Source organism: Nuphar pumila, chromosome 8 (assembly GCF_984573655.1).
Source record: "Nuphar pumila chromosome 8, dmNupPumi1.hap1.1, whole genome shotgun sequence".
Taxonomy (NCBI): Eukaryota; Viridiplantae; Streptophyta; class Magnoliopsida; order Nymphaeales; family Nymphaeaceae; genus Nuphar; species Nuphar pumila.
This window is the reverse complement of record NC_143256.1, coordinates 126,943,410-126,957,151: the sequence shown is the minus strand read 5'-3', so window position 1 is coordinate 126,957,151 and position 13,742 is coordinate 126,943,410. Positions and strand designations below refer to the sequence as shown.

General features: G+C 39.2%; 1 protein-coding gene and 1 pseudogene across 1 annotated transcript; one reads left to right on the top strand and one right to left on the bottom strand.

The window, feature by feature from the left end:
- Positions 1–3,680: 3,680 nt before the first annotated feature.
- LOC149830695 (glucan endo-1,3-beta-glucosidase 8 pseudogene) lies at positions 3,681–4,653 on the top strand (annotated as a pseudogene).
- Positions 4,654–5,166: 513 nt separating this feature from the next.
- Positions 5,167–9,770, bottom strand: LOC149830694 (large ribosomal subunit protein eL43z). Its single transcript, XM_090015903.1, has 5 exons — positions 9,645–9,770; positions 7,938–7,977; positions 7,537–7,625; positions 7,347–7,429; positions 5,167–5,461 (listed from the first exon to the last, which is right to left on the bottom strand). The coding sequence occupies exons 1-5, from the start codon at positions 9,645–9,647 to the stop codon at positions 5,398–5,400; spliced, it is 279 nt and encodes a 92-aa protein (XP_089872029.1). The 5' UTR covers positions 9,648–9,770; the 3' UTR covers positions 5,167–5,397.
- Positions 9,771–13,742: the final 3,972 nt, after the last annotated feature.

Below are 13,742 nucleotides of genomic sequence, written 5' to 3'. Positions count from 1 at the left end.
TTTTCTACACCACCCTCTCTTTTCCCATAGCCTTGAACATTAACCAACGGTCTCATCTCCTTTCGTGCACTCCTCCTACAGCTGTGCAGACGTGACGTTCCCATGGGTGATTATTAATTGGAACCAGCAACCGATCTTGCTACAGTGGATCCCAAACGTTGGTGTCCCTCACCTTTAGCGGGACATCACACTGTTGGCTGCCCTAAACCGATGTGTCGCCCTAACCCACAACCCGACCCTCCATGCATCCACTGCACCTTCTTTACCTTTTGTTTTCCTTCCCCACCACCACTTGTCCCTCTTGCCCCCATACTTCTCGTCGTTCCCCTCCTACTCAGCCACCCATTTGACATGACTACATTCCCCATCTTCGTTCAATCCTATGTCCACCACCTTAGGCTTTTCCTAATCCGACAGTCGTGGACGAGGTTCACACCAGCCGAAGTCCCACCAACAAAGTGGCTGTCAACCATCTATGGGCGTCGGAAGCAGGCAAACACACAATGTATTGAAAGAAAAAGAAAGCAATAAAGTACACAAGAAACTGAATTTACGTGGTTTAGCAATGTCATCTTTATGTACATGACGTTACAATGCTCTCAAGAATAAGAAAAAATATACTAATAAGGATTATCTTGACCCGACACTTCTCTCCTGTTGCAATTAAATAACTAGATTTAATTCACCTCAATTCTGAATTAACAATTAGATATCTTTTTAAAGAAGATCTCCCTAATCTAATAAAAATAAACTGCTTTCTAAGATAATCTTCTAAAAAGATAAAATCTATGGATCCAATTTAATGATCCGAATATAAAAAAAAAAAAAAAATCTAAAATAAAAAATATAAATGAATCCAAATGAACTCTTATGAACCCAGGTCTTCTACTCCGCTCCCGCAATCAAGTAGTAAACTACTACATCAAGGAAGTCTTGGACTGCACCATGTTTGTGGAATTTAAACCACGTACCAGTTTGCCTTTAATAATAAAAAAAAAAAGTCTTGTACTTCATGCGTGAGATCGAAGCCAACAATGTCCCAGTATTGTTGAATTGTGTACTTTTGAAGACGAGCACGTCCAGAAGCCATGAAATTATGGAATTTTGTTTCAAAAAAGATTCTTCAATATGTAGAGCCCTAGCTAGATCATCTCTTAGACCGAGTTCACGAGCCAAGAGAGCTTCATCACCATTTTCTATGGCAATAATATTCTGGTCAACATTACCAAATGATCGTCTGTTCCATGAGCAAAGATTAAATCTTACCTGTTGGAGCTTAGTAAGAACACGTAACATTACCACCGAGGTGGTAAGCAGGGTCAGGATTGAATCCTTCTGCCACATAGGGCGGCCAGCTTGTCTTAAAAAAAAAAAACGCAACATTGGGCAACCATAAGCTTTGGTCCTCCAAGATAAATTAATCAATGAGATCAGCACGACAATATTGATTGGAAGCCCTCCAAGCATTTTTATTTTTTTTTTGAAAGGCAAGCTGGGGTTAGGCAGGCCCCACAACATATCATTGGGTTTTGAACTTGCAACGTCCCAACACACGGTGACGTGCACTAACAGCTCCTACCAGGACCCTGTTGGCTCCAAAAGCAGCAGCTTGGTTAGAAATAGAAGAAATATTGGTTAAAAACCTGTTAAAAAACTGGTTATAGTTAACCATAAGATAATTTAGAATCCAAAAGGAAAATAAAGTAAGGTTTACGCCATAAGACTCAAATAATTCGTGATCCGGTAACGTGAGCTGATTTGACTTATATATATATACACACACACACTCAGGATCAGAGACCTAGGGATGCCAAGAAAGCTACCATTATGCCCTCATTTAAGAAAAGATGATTTGGATATATATAAAACATAAGGAGAATCATGGATGCCTGGGTCAAAATGCAAAAGATCAGAATATAGATAACAAATATCATGAAAATTTTAACATAGCTAAATGTAAAAGAAAAAAGGGAAATTTAAAATACAAAATATTGAAATGGGAAAAAAATGCAAATTTTTAATTTAAAATCGAAAACATCAAAAAGTCTTTCAGAGATTCAAAATTCTTAAGATCCAAAAAATCAAGACTGTAAGTGTGGTAGGCAAAGCCAGAGCGGATAGGTTTCTGATCCTCAGGGTGGTTTCTCCATGTAAATATGATCAAAAGATATAAAAAAAATTCAAATTAAAAAATAATATAAAATTCATAAATTAGCACAATGGGCGTTAGCTTCAAAATAAGTAAAATAAAAAATAAAGTATATAAAAATAAAGATACCAAAATAAGAGAAGCTCAAACACTCAAGATACTAAGAACAAATTGCATGAAACACTAGATCAAGAAAAAAATGCATTAAACTCTAAAAAATCACAAAGAAAGGAGACAGTAACAAAAAACAGAGGCAAAAAATTGAAGCTTTCCTCTTCAGTGGGATTCTAGCTTTCTTTTCTACCCCTTTTATGATATATATGAGAGAGAGAGAGAGAGAGAGGAAAATTAGGAAAAGAAATGTCGATAAGAGGGAGGGATAGAAGAGAGTGGGTCACTCGGGTAACTGCTCAGCTTGTCTGGCAGGAGCACGTCACCTTGTGTTGGGACGTTGCATGTTCGACCCCAAATGGTATGGTAGTATAACTGGCTACATGTTGTCAGTATCAGTATCGGCCATGAATTCAACTCAATGTTCTGTATCGGCTCAAAAATAATAAAAATTTATAATATGTCAATCATAAAGTGACACGTGTTAAAACCATTAAAATAAATTTAAAATAATATTAAAAATATCTTTTTTATTTTTTACAATTATTAAAAAATAGCCAATTCACGCTTTCAGCGTATCGAATTTCTGATGAGACGATGCTTATGTGGGCCGACACTGCTAACAACCGTAGGGTATGCCTAACCCCAGCTTTCTCTGTAAAAAAAAAAATGAATGACAAGTCAGCGACTAATTTGCAAAAAACCCAATAACAAAATCAAGGAGAGAGAGAGAGAGAGAGAGGCGTCCTTCCATGGGAAAACGTCTCATCAGGGGCCATGGAGAAGGGTTTTCAGATGTTTTTCATATGAAAACCTTGCTTCCGAAGGAAAATAGTGAGCCCATGCAAACCATATTGTTTGTGGAGGCGTTTGACACACAAGAAAACAACCATTATGCGTTTTCCCTAGAAACAATCAATACCCGGCTTTTGATACCAGGCAGCTTCCTCAAGGTAAACGCTGACGATAACACAACGAACCATCCATTTGTACAATGATGCAATCATCCGGATTTGCGATGACCCACCTGGTTTTTCCCTTTGAGAGAGAGAGAGATTTTGAGAAATTTTCTCTAAACCTCGTCGAAAGGCGGTTTCCCGGCTACCCGTCTGGTTTTCTGACGATACTTCTATCCGAAAATGATAATTATACGGCGTGTTCTGGTGTGTATCTGCTGGGTGGTTTCCTTGGGGGTGTGCGTGAATGGGTTGGGAGTCAATTGGGGGACTCAAGCGAGCCATCCTCTGCCTCCGACGATCGTTTCGCAGCTGCTGCAGGACAACGGGATCACTAAGGTAAAGCTGTTCGACGCCGATCGGTGGGCGATGAGCACGTTTTAGGGGACGGGGATCGAGGTGATGGTGGCGATTCCCAACGACATGCTCGCCACCATCGCTGGAGACTACGATGCGGCCAAGCGATGGGTGAAGCAGAACGTCACGGATTACGACTTCCACTGCCGGGTTACCATCAAGTCAGCGTTCCCACCCTTTCTTTGATGCTTGATTTATTAGGTTGGGGTGGGAGCGGTTTTGTAAAGGTTGGGGGAGGGCCTTAGATTCTAGCGAAAATTGTTGTCTTCTTCCAATAAATGCGTAACAACGGGTAGTTTTGCCTATACTTGTGGGAGAAGTCGGTTGGCCTACTAATGGAGATAAAAAATGCCAATGTAACCAACGCCAAAAGATTTCATGATGGTTTGCTTAAGAAGTTGGCCAGCAATGTAGGGACCCCTCTAAGACCTGAATACCTTGAAGTCTATTTGTTTGGGATCATTGACGAGGACCCAAAGAACATAGAACCAGGAAACTTCGAGCGTCACTGGGGGATTTTCACTTATGATGGGAAGCCAAAGTTCACAATGGACCTCTCCGGCAAGGACCCGACCAAACCGCTGGTAGCAGCAAAGAACGTGAAGTATCTGCCTCAGCAATAGTGTGTGCTTAAACAGGATGCTATTAAAAGTGCTGCACTGGGTAAAAATATCGAATATGCTTGTACATTCTCCAACTGCACCGCGCTAGGCTATGACTCATCATGTAGCAATATGGATCTTCAAGCAAATGCTTCATATGCATTCAACATGTATTATCAAGTTCAGTATCAGAAGGATGGCACCTGTGACTTCCAAGGTCTTGCCATGGTGACAACACAGAACACTTCGCAAGGTGGGTGCAATTTTCCAATTCAGATTGATATGTATTGGCCCTCTTGGGCATGGATGAACATGCCATCTCTATCCATGGCCATTGTAATGGTACTTCTACTAGAGCTTCTCCTCTAGTCAGATGTGCAGATTGTGGTGTAACTTTAATACCTGTTTGTTCTGTTGAACTCTCTCTCTCTCTCTCTCAATGTGGGTGTGTAGTTTAGTTCACTTTAGACTTAATCAGCAGATTGGTTAGGTTGTCTCCCTAAGATGATTGGAATTCACTTTAACTTCGACATGTACTTTGGGTTTGATTAATGAATTGTTTCTTTTTTCCAGATTTTCCAATACTAAGTCTTACCTTTTTGATCGGCAATGTAAGGAAAACCTAACCAGCCCAGAATCCCATAGATCTGACAGATTAGAAATCTCCAAATAGTTCAGACCTCCATGGCCATCAGGATTCCAAACAGGGTGCATGATGGAAAGCAATGAAAAAACCATTTCTTACTACGTACACAGAATGCTCCCCTCAAATGGGAGGGCACTGGATATAGATACCAAGTCAATCCCTTCCTAATGACCTTCCAAAGGTAACCACCAAACTTAGAAACAAAAGGCCATTAAAACCTTTCAACCCAAGATAGGATCGCCTAGGTGAAACCCAAAGCCGAGCAGTGACAGGAAATTTTAACGTTCATACAGATGACCAAAATAAACAAAAGCAAAATAAAGGAACTTAAACAAAGCCATGAACTAGTAAAAAAAGAAAAACCATGAACTTTAACTATCAATGTTCAACAAACGGATGTAGTAGTACTGCAAAATTCAAGGGTAACCTTGAAACCCATGTCTTAGCAAATCATGTGTACAAAAATAAAAGCACTAAAACTATCTGAATTCGGTAAGCAAAATGCTGAAGTGTACCATATGCAGCAAAGTGCCTGGTTCATGGGGAGCACAATTATAACACATCACAGCTTGCACTCTACACCTCAATCTGCTCCCTCAACCGACGGATGGCACTCCTTACTGTCACAGCACTTGCAGTGCTTCAAACCGCACAAATAAGTCAGTCAGACAAATCATCTGAGCCATAACCAGGAAATACAAACCAAACTAATAATCAATTACAGGTAAGAAAAGGCGATGACAGCAATGAGTACATGATATTGAGAGTATATATCTATGTAACAGGGATTCGGCTAGCAGGGTGCCGCACCCGCGTCGACGCGACTCGATGCGGGTGCAGGTGCGGCACCGGGTGCAGTCAACCCGACCCTGGGTGCGTTGACCGCACCCAGGGTCATTTCGGTCCATTTTTTTGGATTTTTTTTTTTAAAAAAAAAACTGCCCTATGAAAAGGGAGGGGGTGTTGCACAGCCGCTGGATTGTTGGGGTAACCAACCCCCACTCCCCACGATCCCCCATGACCCCCATCTCCCTTCTGTTTCGCCCCTCTCTTACGCACTCTTCTAAACCCCCCATCCTCTTCCTCTCTCACTCGTTATCTTCCTTCCCCTACTTCTCTCCCTATCGTTTTCCTTTCTTTCTCGCACCATTTGGTGAAAAGGCACACGGCTCACACGAGCACGATGGCGAGGAGACTCTTTTGGATTCACGGTAGCCGGAAGAGGGAATCAGAAAGAAATCGGGAATCCGCGATTCACAGGTAGGGTTTACTACGATTGTTGTGGGTATATTTTGTTTCAAGTTTGCAAAGGGTTGTAACACACCCCAAATATAAAGGATTTTGAAAGAAAAAAAGAGGGGTTTTAATGGCTGCTGGGGTTTCAGTTGCTTTGAACCTCAAATCAAAAGAGGAGTTTTAAGGGCTGCCGTAAACCCCAAATCGGCAGATTTGGGGATTTCGGCTGCTATGGACCCAAAAAAAAAAACTCGAAGATTGAAATCATGGACTGAGTACTGGCAACAAAACGTTTTTTTTTTCTTCTTGTATGAAATCCATGAATAGAAATCTGCGATTTAGTTATCCTAAATTAAAATTGAAAAAATGTTTGCGATTTGCCTCAACTAATCGGTGTTCTCTTTTGTATCTCAAAGTATATTTGTGTATGACTGTGGGTTTACATTTTTATCCATGGTCGAAAATCTGTCTGCAACACCTGCATTACAGCAAAGGATATGTTTTATTAGTTGTTCTCACTTGCTTAGTTCTTATCCCATCATAACTGTGTAATGAATGGTGTTGTACATTTGGATGCAAGTAGGAGTTATATTGGTCGAGATAGTATGAGATTTTATGCTACCTAAAATGTGATGAACATGAAATGTCGAGGAGTTATCTTTTTAAGTATTAAAACATAAGTTGTGATTTGCGATATAGATTGTAACTGATCACACCCCTAATTATTAGAAGGGAAATCTATGCGTGTTTATGGATATTCTATAACATAGGGAATTTGTAGGTATTTTTGGCACGGTCCAGGGGTGTTGCATATTTAATCCCTGTACAACTTATTTTCTTAGATACACTATGGTACTCTGCTATGCTTTACTAGATATTGGTTTTTCCAGATGATTATACCGTGATGGTAGCATTCACACCAGAAATCGTGAAATATGTTGTTTGTTCATGTACATTTTTTTTATAGAAAACTGTAGTTCTAATTGAATTTGAACATATTGAGTAGTGGATTATATATATATATATATATATATATATATATATATTACATTTTTGCCCCTGCCGCACCCCCACACCCGGGTTTTTTGGAAGTGCCGAATCCCCGCACCCGCACCCATGTGACATAGGTATATATCTTGCCAATTCATATACTTTGTTAAATACGACACAAAATCATCATGCCATCCTCCTCATCAATATATAGAAAAAATTAAAGGTACACAGAAAATGGAGTAAAAACATTATGATTCACGATTTGATATATTGTCAAGAATAAAAGATGAACTTACTTTAAAGTATAAGCACCCCCAGCCTTCACCTTGCCACAGTCTTTGCAACCCCAGATTCCCACTGCTTTCCTCTTCACTGCAAACTGCAGAATTTCACATGTATTGTTCCATGAATCCGAACACGCCAAGAGCAGAAAGAATCCTTCTATTAGCAAAATGGATGACAAGAAAGCCTCATTGCAGTTCATACCTTCCCACAGAAATCACAGAAATACTTGGAGTGCTGAGACACTTCCATTTTCTTGATCTGCTTACGCAGACTGGCACCATATCTTGTGCCTGAAATAGTTATCATGGCAGGAAGTTAGGATAGATCAGTTTCCATGTCATATTATCAACATAACCCAATCTCAAAATCGTGACACTCCATGGATACAATCGACAAGAATATGCAAGAAAGATTTAAGTCATCAAGCTTTGAAGCACTCATATTTGTGGAAGTAATATGCATTCAGTTGGAAATCAGAGGAGGATCAAAAGGGGAGAAAAGAAAAGAAAACAACATTAGAAACAAGGAAATGATCGAACCAACTAATGTGACTCAAAACAAGCATGCACAAAAAATATTGATTTAGAACAATTGCTTCTTACCGTATTTGCCGACAATGCCAGCCTTCTTCGTGCGCTTTGTCTGCCAAATAGTAGTTATACGTCAAGTAGAAGAAGATAGTCACGTACATAATATATACTTGCAATTATTAGCAAAGGGATGGATGACAAACCCAGAGACAAGGCAACACTCATGGAATTTTTTTTTTCTGGAAACACTGCATTCGTATACTAGTCATACCTCGTAGGTTCAACATGGGGAGATGTAATGAGCTAAAACTCTATGCACAGAAGAACATTTACCCCTAATACTTTAAAAGAAGGAATCTTGAAACTAAAGAGAACCAATGACCAAAAAAAGCATACAGGGACATTATTTTCCACCATCCTGCAGCATAAAACTTCCAAACAGGACATTATTCCTATATTATCATAGCTGAGCAGCCGTTCTTCAACACAGTTAGCTTTATACATGAGTTCCCACTCTCAAGTCATATGGTCTTAAGCAGTATTACACATCAATACCAGCTGCTAAATGATGATAGTGCCATAAGAAGAACAGCTACAAATAGCACGCCTGACTCAAAACTAAAACCTTCGCATGTTTGGTTGCACCTCGTGATTTCAAATCACATGAGATTCACTCCAAATGTGATCGCAAATCACATTCAATTTCTTATTTTCATTATTCTGATGTTTGGTTAGTTGTGCAAATGAGATTCATTCTCTCATTTGCATGAGATTCTGAATCTCATGAGAGGTTAGCAAACATTTAGAATCATAACGAGTCTAGTAATTTTGCTTCCTGAGGTATGAAGGCAATGAGCAGTTAGTTCCGAATACGCTGAGCAGATTAGGAAGAAAGTAACACCTGCTTATCATTTCTCTCGATCGATACTAGATCAATCTTAGAAGGAGAAAGACAAGATTTAAACCCCAAAATCAGTTCCGGGCAGTATACCTCTTCGGGGAAAACAATCTCATCACTAAGCATCTGTCTAAAAAGAGTTAAACTAAGGTAGGTGTAGGCAATATCCAATTTGGCTTCAGAAAATCGTTGCCTACAAGTATACTTTATAAGCTGCATCAACCAAAGAAGTGCCTCAAAGACATTGCATTGCCATATAACAATTTTCAGGGTCTCCATCCAGATCTTTTACTCCACCGATATAACAGAGTCAGACTCAATGGTTCGAGTGAATCTACACGAGAACTTGCTCACCATGGGACTCTTTACTCAGCAAAAAACGATTCTAATATAAAAAGTAAGGCAGTATCCTACAAAGAACTTCATTCTTCAAAGCCAAGAACAAGCAAACATCGACATCTCAGAAAATGTGAACCCTATAAAAAGAAATAAATTTTAACTCCATGGATACAATCGACTCAGGAAACCTCAAGTTAAGGTAAAAAAGGCTAAAATGCTAGATAGAAACAACCAACATATCACGTTACAAAAGGAAAAGAAACCCAAGAAATTAGTAGACTTCTCATTAAGACAAGGAGACAACTCACGCAATACAAAATACCTCTAAAAGTCAACCGATGCTAATCACTAAATCCGGGATAATCTCAGATCGAGAAAATGAGAAAAAGGGGAAAAAACAGCACTAAAATCGAGAGAGAGAGAGAGAGAGAGGAAAGAACTGAGATTATCCAAGAAGAGATCTTAACTCAAAAAAACAAAAAAAAATAAATAAATTCGTAGTTGGGGTTTCTGAAAATTGCTATTACGGAAGGAGGACGCACCATTTTCGTACGAAAGGGCAGGCTCTCAACTCTCCTCCCACGAACACCAAAGCGATCCCACAAAGCCCTGTGCTCCTGCTTATGCTTTGAGTCGGGAAACCCTAATCTCTTGAAACGGACGTCAATATCTTTAAGATGTCTGACAGGGAAACTAGGGGTGGTAATCGTGACAAAAGTTAAAAACGGTAAAATATCGGCAGCAAAAAGTCGCAAGAATTTGAATTTTTTTTTTTAAATCTCGCTTTTTTTGGCGAAATCTCGGCAATACAAATAAATAAATAAATATAAAAAATGATTTTATAAGAAAATAGAAAAGAAATATTTAAAAATAAAACTATATAATTTTCACGACAAATAGCCGATAAAAATAATTTTAAAACATGAAATTGTATTGATGCAGGTTGTTTTGATCAAATGGGATATCATACATGTGATCTTTCTTTTATATTTACAGCTCCCAAGATTATAGACCCAGTCATGCTGCCGGTCGTACTTCGAGTCACTGTCCTGATAGCGTAAAACTCCATGGGCTTACCCCTTACCCCTTACCCCCAAGGAGTCGCCAAGCTTTGGTTTGCCCAAGGGATGACGCCCATGGAATTTGAACCTAGATGCCTGCCTACCGGCCTATGCCCCCATCCGACTACTCCAAACCTTTTTGGGGCCGTACATTTGATCTACATTGCCCATTTAATGAGGATCAACATTTAAATAAATCACCTGAATGTGACCTGTGTTCTGGGTTTTTGGGCAATTCAAAAATCAAATGCTGAAAAAACACAATTTTATAATTTAAAGCATTCAATTTTTTTTCATCAGAAAAGTATGGTTCAAGGGTGGATTATTATTAAATTAACCATGCTGGATCCATCTACAAGGTCAGATTGATAAAGACAACTTGCATCAATAAGATCTCATTGTAAAATCCTTGAATTTTACAGATAATTTTTAAAATAAATATGGGCTTATCCTGGTATTTCTCTGTATAGTTAATTGGCAGTTAATTATCAATGATATTTATAAATATTGTCATGTTATTTGACAATTATTTAAAACTTAAGAAAATTTTAAGACATTTTAGATTTGGATCTTGATGGGGGATCTATGAGGATCAACTTCCCATGAAAACCAGTTCAAAATGTATATTTGGAACACCTATGATCCACTGGATCTCAAAGTTGAAATGAGTTTGGATCCAAATTTGTAAACCAATATGATAAAGACATGGATCCATTCAATGGACCCGGTCTAAATTAAGAATAATTTCAAGTTTGGATCAAGAAGGATCCGGATTACTCAAACCACAAGATTGAGATTTGGATCCAATCCCAAAACAAGTTGGATCTAAAAGAGATCCAAATTGTTAAACATGTCGGATTGAGAATCAGATCCAAATAGGGACCAATTCTCAACAATTAAACAAGTGTGTGTGTGTGTGTATACATATACATAATATATATAGATTGGGATCCTTTTAAAAATTGAATTGGATTCATTAGATGGACCCAATCCACATTAACACAAAAATGTATATATATATATATATATATATATATATATATATATATATATATATATATATATATATATATATATATATATTCTTATCGGATCGGATCCAAGAACCAAATGAGACACAAAGGGGGGTCTCATTTGAATACTATAGAGGTTGAGTTCATTTGGACCCAACCCAACCTATAAGACCCATACTAAATGTATTGGCCCCATTCAATATCAAACCCACTTTTGAAATCGGTTTGGGTTGGATCCATAATGATCCAATCCGACCCAATGAAAACCCACAGACACCTTCCCACGGTTTGGGTTGGATCCAGTGGGATCCAACCCAGCCCATTTTGACCCACTTGTTGTACACCCGGTTTTGGTTGGATCCATAAGGAACCAAACCAAACCAAATGGCACCACCGCCATCTATAACCCCCCTTCTCTATGTTTTTCGAAAACCTGACAGACACTCTCTTTGCTTTCTTCTTCTCCCTCACCCTCTCAGCCCCCCCCGACATGCATGCCTCATGCAACACGAACGTCTTCGTGGGAGCCTCATCCCCTTACCGGCTTACCGCGTCCTCCTCAGCTTGAGGCAACCCGGACGGGCCGCCCCACCTCTTGCTGCCTTCTCCAATCAGGTTTCGCATCCCCTCCCCCTTCTGCTCTTTTCCAGTAGGTCTAGAAGAGCCACCCCTCACTCACTCTCTCCCTCCCTCTCGATGTTTCTGCCATAATCAAGTTTGGACAGAGGCATGCCTTCCCCGCCCCCTCACTCTGCGCCTTGGGCCACCATCCCCTCCACTTCTCTTTTCTCCCTGCTTCTCTTCTGACAAGCCACCAACAGTAGCAGCAGCTCTGGGAGCCTGACTTGGTTCCCTGTAACCGAGCCCCAGCTCGGTTAGATCCCACTGAGCTTGGCTCAGCTCAATCGAACCAAGTTCAGCTCAGTTCAGTCGAACCGAGCCCAATTCGGTTCCCTCTAACTGAGCCCCAACTCGATTAGATCCCACTAACCTTGGCTCAGTTCAGTCTAACCGAGCCCCAGCTCAGTTCACTCGAACCAAGCCTGGCTCGGTTAAAATCCCACCAAGCCAGCTCAGTTAACCCGGCCAAGCTCAGCTTGGTTCAATCGAGCTGAGCCCGTCTCGCTTAAACAGCTCGATTCAATCAAACTGACCCCCATCTTGGTTCAATCAAGTCGAGCCCAACTCGGTTAAGCCTAACTGAGCCCAGCTCAGAACATCAGAAATGAGCCTGATTTGGTTCTGCCAAGCTCAGCCCAGCTTGGACCTGTCAACCACAGCACAAATCAGTCCCGTAGACCCAAGCTCAGTTCTAGTTTGGCCCCGGTGCCACCCATAGCCGCCACCTCTGCTAGAAAACTTAACAATTCTTTTTTGTAGCCAGTTTTGCCGTCTCACTTCCCGAACCCGCTTATGAGTTACAATTGTGCGCATCTACGTGCATTCGTGTACCTCTCGCACAAGTAGTACCTCTCGCACAAGTAGATTGACTGAAGGATCACACATTTTTCAAGGTAGAAAAAATGCATGTGATGATGGTATTCGTATGATCTTTTATATATATATATATATATATATATATATATATATATATATATATATATATATATATATATATATATGTGTGTGTGCATGTGTCCGATTTATTTATCGATGCAATTTTGCGTATGCTTGCTTCATTTAAACTACACGCATATTTATTTATGATGGCATTTACGTGCACACTGCTTTATTTAAATTTATGCATGCATCTATTTACGTACTTAGTTTTGCTTATACTTGCTTTATTTAAATTATGCGCATATTTATTTATGATAACATTTATGTAGATGTTTTATTTAAATTACGCATGCATCTATTTATGTATGTAGATTTGCGTATACTTGATTTATTAAATTATGTGTGATTTACTTACGTACGTATATTTTAATGTATATGTGTGCTTTAATTCATTCTTCAATAGCACATGTGCGAGATTTTACGTTCTCATGCATCAGACATTTTTAAATATCAAACTTTACAAAACATTAACCCTGCATGTTTCAAACTTTAAAAGTTTTTCAAAAAAGAATAAGGTTGATGTGTTTAAAAATACACAACTGAATCTATTTTTAAATGGGCAAATGTGAGACTTCATTTATGTAAACTTTGGTCGGACGTATATCAAGTTTTTCGATATCCATATGAGAACAAGCTAGATCTACCTCAACTTGAGGATCAGGATATTGTTTTTTACTGTGATAATTTTCTAGAATACCCTTATATGGTTGTATACTGATGAATGAGTCGAGTTTATGGCAAACCTTCTAGTGCAACAATGCATCGTATTATGAGAAAATTGCAGGCAAATTTAAGAATCCCCTTCATATACAAGATGTCAAATCGACTTCAAAGACTAGAGTATAGTGAATGAGTGACAATAATAATAAACATGAAAACCTATGAAGAACAGGTAGATGATGCCTACTTAAGTGAACACATACAAAACAAGGAGCTTTCCTTAATAATAGAAGACCCATTTACACATAATGCATATTTGAAGAGGATATGAGGTACAAGTTCTCAT

Bases quoted from the DNA above. Each gene is read 5' to 3' on its own strand.
- LOC149830694 (XM_090015903.1), bottom strand. The intron at 7,626-7,937 runs GTAAGAAGCAAT...TAACTATTTCAG, and splicing joins TGGCATTGTCGGCAAATACG to GCACAAGATATGGTGCCAGT. The intron at 7,430-7,536 runs GTATGAACTGCA...GAAATTCTGCAG, and splicing joins TCTGTGATTTCTGTGGGAAG to TTTGCAGTGAAGAGGAAAGC.